Raw genomic sequence first — 6,000 nt, 5'->3', positions numbered from 1 at the left:
TCATCGGCCCCGCCTGTCATCAAGCGTCTGCATCAAGCCTCGGTAAAAACATTCTGGTGTAAACAAAATGCCCCAACCTGCAGGTTCGTGCTACTGTTTGGATGTTGCGGAAATAATTTTGCCCTTCCAATGAACTGTAATAATTTATTATTTATTAAATTGTTATTAATAGCCTTATTACTGCTATAGCCTGGGTCAAATATGTATGACAATGCAAACATGGAAACCAATTCCTTCAAATACTTTGAGATTAGAAACATAGCTGCGTATTATGCACCACACTGACAAATGTACGCCAGTGGACAGGTTTAAAACATCATGGTTCATCAAGGTTGTTTTCCTTCTTTGCTGTCACGTTTTCTATCTTTGCTCATCACAAGTCCTTGCAGATAAAAGCAGACACAAGTCTTCTGCACTGCCAACTGACCACCAGACTCAAACCTCACACGTCTGAAGTGTTGTGCAAATCCTCCGCCTGCAATACATTCTGTCACACTTTGTCAAATGTCCCCAAAGTCAGGTCCTCTTGGGGCTAGTCCTCATTCAAGTTTGCTGCAGCCAGTGACTGGAATACGCTATAAAAATCCTTAAAACTGGTCAGTTTTTACCATCTATTTTCTCTCAAGGACATAGCTGTCTCTAAAACATATTATTAAAACCATCAAGTTTTTAATATCCCAGTAGTTTCCTTTGTAATTAGCTGCCTGGAGTATTACATAATTTATAAAATGCTTGATTAGAGGATTAGAAGCTACAAATGCCATCATATTCTCAGTTGTTGGATGAAGATAAAACTTTTGGAAATTAATTTTAAACTTTTTTCAAACAAATTTGTCTAATACACTCATGCGGTCTAGTCCATATCTTTGCAAAGTCCTCGCAGGCTGGAGGTCAGAGCAAAGTTGGAGCTGCGTGTGATGTTGATGTGATCCAGTAAGTCAGGGGTGTCAACCACCAGTGCGGCATGCTGCATCAGAGCATGGCGAATGGTTGTGCACTGCTGTGGCAGGCCATGCTACAGGCTAAAACAGCAGCCAAGGAGGAGCAGTGCGACGACAGTCAGCCAAGTAACCCTATTTATAGATGCATGCAATGTGGGGCATTGTTTGAGGGGGTTGAAGTGGACTGAACTGTCCAATCTTCAAACTACAGAAATGCTTTATGCTGTTTTCCTGCAGTGGGCTTCAATGAGGCAGAAATCTGGTTAACTTTTTTTAGTGTCTGTTTTGCAGCAGGCTAAGCTGCAGGCTTGACCTCTGAACCTTGTCAAAAATAGATGATAAAAGCACTTTTGTATACAGATTTTTTAGAGTTTTGTTCATCTATCGTAGAAGAAAAACTGATATAAAATTGTATATTATGTTTCTACCCCTAATACATTATAATATACAGTACCCAGTATGTGTTTCCACACACAAAATTCAGTTTATTTTAACATTTCATATCAATAAAAAGTGCTTGAAGCCAACCTCTTTCCCAGAAAACTGATAGTGATATTGATGAAATAGCTGACATATGTCATCATCCACGCATGGTGAAGTTTCCACCTGTGCCATTCATTCACCTCCATTGGAGCTGTAATTGATGTTCCCCTTTGGGATGATCAATGTAATTTGGAACGCAGTGGTGAGATGTTGGTGGTGTTTACAAGACGCATGAATGAATGCACAAATGTTGCAACTGATGCTGCTTACCTTTTGCTGTTGATACAATGCAATGAAGGCATAGTTATGAGCATGTCATTAATTGTCAAGAGTAACACCTGCACAGTGACCCCAGTCCACCAGTTTTCGTAAAACCCTTAGCCCCTGAAGTTCTAATAAATGCCTTAAATCCACTTGTACATGTGTAATGAAAAGAGTGAAACTAGTGTAAATATAAAATGCATCAGTGCAGGTTCCAACCAGCATCATATTTTGCCCCTAACTCATCAGACATGAGTATCTTAATATCTCCATTAGTGTCACAGAAGTCTCCTGTTCACCATTTTGGTTTTGGCATTAGATACACTTACTTGTATTGCAAACCTCACAGAGCATCTGATATGCATTTAAAAAAACATCAGAGGTCCTGTTTATTTTACATCAATGTGAAACACTAAACAATGTGTTGGCACTAAACATTCAAACAGTGCTTGTGCTGTTAGATGAGATTGCAAGCAATTTAGACCACCATCAAATTCTCACTGGCCCAACTTGCATAAGCACGAGTGTGAAAACTGCAGCAGTGAAAATTTCAATTATCACATTATATATCCTGCTGAGCGTGTTGGCTAAAGTTTGCTCCGTAGTTTTAGAGGTAATGGGAATGAGAAGTCTAACGTTAGCTCTCTCCTTTAAAACATCTGCTGTTGAGATCTCATCAGGCAGAAAAGGAGACAAGCAATGTTTGAGAAAACAGCACAACGATAATTAAAATTGCCAGCCTAATTTGTTTTGTTCAGTAAGCGCTTTGCCTGTGGGATATTCAGTTAAAGACGAGGGAATGTTTAATCAAATTTCCATTAATATTCATCCATGCTGCTGCACCTTAGCTCCCTCTGGTTACCAACATGCTGTTCAAATATCACTTCCTAATTACCAGATTTTGAGACTTTGATTTCATAATTTTCTCCATTTGTGAACAATCTGTTCTGCAAAATATCATTTTTGATTCAGTTGCTGCTCTTTCTTTCACGGACACTTGTTTGAGAAGATTGCAATGTGACAGTTAAATTATTCGGTGTAACAATGGACAAGTGGACTTTTCACCCCAGCCAGTAGAATAGACTATTTTCAATTATTTATTATCACAGTTTTCTATCATGTCAAGAAGAAAAGAAATAGTGGTTTGCTGTAGGAACTCTGCCATCTGCAAACAGTAAATACCTTTCATGTTTTTGACTTGAAGAAATGAGCCTAATGATTATAGAGCACTGTGATCCAGTCCTCTACATAAAATCATCGCCTTGAGCTTCCCTTATTCCAACAGATACGCTAATAATGAAGCAGTATTAACCTAAAGTCATTTTACAAACACTGTACCTGACAGGCGTCTTAATGAGATAATCTAATTGCACACATTAGGGCTTTCAACTCTGAGCCCTCTATGGTATGGCAGCTTTTCACTCAATCCAGAGCAGCTGCTGTCGTATTTGTAGTAAAAAGCTGAATCATGGTTGGAGACCCCCTCATATACGTCATAGCGTGTAACAATAAACTGCATGTAATAAGAAGCTGCAGCAGGATCTTTAAGGGCTTAAAGCATAAGCTTTAACATGGTATGATCTTGCAGGTGTGCATCCACCACAAAAATAATTGTATATAATTCAAATACGTGCAACATGAGCTGTAACTGCAGCTTAGACGCTTTCAGTGTGTTGCTGTTGTGGAATTTTTTTTAATTTTTTTATCCCATTCTTCATCGCAGATTTGCTCAAGCATAGTGAAGATGGATAGGGAGCGACTGCAATCAGCCACAGTATCTTTACGTCATCCCACCCAGGCTTTTAGTCAAAGTCATATCCAGGCTTTAGCAGGGTTATTCAAGGATTTCCTCGTTACTGCTCATGCCTTTGTCACATCCTGTTTAGATTATTGTGATGCACGTTCTACTTGTGTAACACAGTCATCCTTAAATCATCTCCACTTAGTTTGAAATTCTGCTGCCAGGCTCCAAAGCAAGGTCTCCTTAATTACTAAGACTTATATTTGTACTGTTTAAGCCTCTTAACACTGCTTATCAATACATTTAGAATTGATTTTGAAATCCTTTTAATTACCTATAAACCCTTCTATGGAAGAGCTCCAACATGTATTCCTCTTAATATACTATATATATATTTTTACAGATTCACAGTTTGAATTTAGGTTTTAATGCCTAATAAAACAGCAAAGTTAAATTCATTTGGATTAAACACTTTATGAAGGCACATACACATCATTTACTGTATTTAAATTGCTGCTGCATTACCATGCAGTAGTACACATGACTTGGTAATAAGATTTTACTGCCAGGTGGCATATACAGTACACACTTGAGTCTCCTCATTAGGTCCATAAACAGTGATCAACACTGTGTGTCCAGTATTTAGTAAATTATGCTGCCTGTGCAAATACTGTCAAGACTGGGCCAAAATGTGTTCCAGTCACTAAATCAACACTACACAGTTTGCAGCTGGATTAAAAATTACAATTTTGAACCAAATGAATGATCAACACACAGATAAGCGTCAGTGCTCTGAATCTTTTTATGGGGCTGGTGAATCCGTTAATCCGTTGTGTTTCCCAAAAAGATGCCTGTCTTTATCGATGGCGTTGCTTTTACAGTATTTTATTCATAAGAGTTTAGGCGCATAGAGCAATTCTTAAATATGAAGTGATACATATTAGTAATAGTGATTTAAGTCATCTTGTCTTCCTCTGATCAAAATAACACAATAAATAAATAATGCAACAATAAATATTGTAAGCTGCATGTTCATGATGGGAAATGTATAAAAACGACCTCAAAGGAACACACTGTGAACACATTAACAAATGTTTTAAACAGCCAGTTGAGTCATTACTCATAAATTGTTAACTAACACAAATCCAATACTTCAATAGATCAATAAGCTGCATGTTACATGAGGCTGCAGCAGATACATATCTGACATGTGACCCTGTCCTGCTTGTGACAGCTTAAAAAAAATGACGCCTACTTACATTTTTCCATTTTCCATTAGACATAATAATTTGTAGTGTATTCATTTGTGCTTTTTCTACTATTCCGTGCAGGAAAGATGTGATTAGTCAGAGCTGTCAGATAAAACCGGTGTTGCTGTAGGATGCATCTGAACTTTGGTTTTGTCCACTCAGCTGCTGCCCCAATGGAAACACGACAACCTCTGTATTCAACACTGAAACAAACTCTCTTGCTGATGAACTCACTGGCTCAGTATTTCTTTTGGCTTTGCAATTCTTGAGTGATATTTCCCTGTTTAGAAATACCTAAATCTCGGTCTAACAGCATCACATCTGCCTCCAGATAACATGCAGAAGGAAAAACATGTCATCAAGTGAGGTTTAAATGGTTAAGATCAAACAGTCTCTAAGTAAAGAGCAATAAAATGACAGCCTGTACTGTAAGATGTAACATGTTTGAGAGGCTCAGAGCACTTAGCTGAAACTCTATGCTGAACCATAAATACAGCCATTTTACATGTAGCCTTAGGAAGCTGAGACATGAGAGGTTTTATCTTGGAGTTTTATAGCACTCAGCGTGCTCTTTTTTATCTCCTGACCTTTCTGGGGAGCTTCAGACCACTTATTGCAGCCCCGGCCTTGGGTACCGTAATGCAAAGTACAATATCATCATTTCATCTCAAGAATTTTACAGGCATTATTACTTTTATCGTTTAGCTACACATAAAACCTCTCGGGAGCCACTTTTTTTTAATACACAGTCTTTGTGATTTTGTCTTTTTGGCACGCGTATGATGGTATCAATTATTGCTACGGAAACTTTGCACTTGGTATGATTGTTAATCCACTGCATAGTATTCCCTTAGGGTTTTTTCTCTGTGTATGATGTTGGCTTATAGCAAGTTGTGCAGTCTGATTCTGCTGAGCATCCAGTAGTGCAACATGTTATTACAATTTATTAGATTTTATTTGCTACCTCTTGATCCCTGACCAGGAATAAATAATGGCACTAGATGCACAGTGCACTGTTTTTGTTTGAAGACGTTGTTTACAGCTGGATTTCTCATCTTTAATTATCCGGTGCCAACCCTCATTTACGTTATCTGCCCTAGGAAAATGAGGCTGTACGTGCATCAAAGCACTTCTGCTGTGCACTTTTCCATTCTCCCAGCAGGCTTTGGTCCTAATGTCATCTTAAATGTGAAAACCAGGCCCACAAAATGACTGCAAAGTTCCACATCCAATTTCACAGGTTCCAGCTCTGAGTAATGGTGATTAAAACAGAGATTGGGACAAAATAAAATAGAGAAGAGACAACCATCTAAGCATTTATTAT

General features: G+C 38.2%; 1 protein-coding gene across 1 annotated transcript in view; it reads left to right on the top strand.

The window, feature by feature from the left end:
• The first annotated feature begins 5,049 nt into the window (after nt 1-5,049).
• LOC133994469 (glutamate receptor 3) overlaps nt 5,050-6,000 on the top strand; it is a 71,706-nt gene continuing 70,755 nt past the window's right edge. Inside the window, exon 1 of the mRNA XM_062433727.1 lies at nt 5,050-5,074. Coding sequence (XP_062289711.1) covers nt 5,050-5,074 — 25 coding nt within the window. The remainder of the gene's footprint in view (nt 5,075-6,000) is intronic.

Source organism: Scomber scombrus, chromosome 14 (assembly GCF_963691925.1).
Source record: "Scomber scombrus chromosome 14, fScoSco1.1, whole genome shotgun sequence".
NCBI lineage: Eukaryota > Metazoa > Chordata > Actinopteri > Scombriformes > Scombridae > Scomber > Scomber scombrus.
Note: the sequence above shows the minus strand (reverse complement) of the source record. Positions and strands in the feature narration are given on the sequence as shown.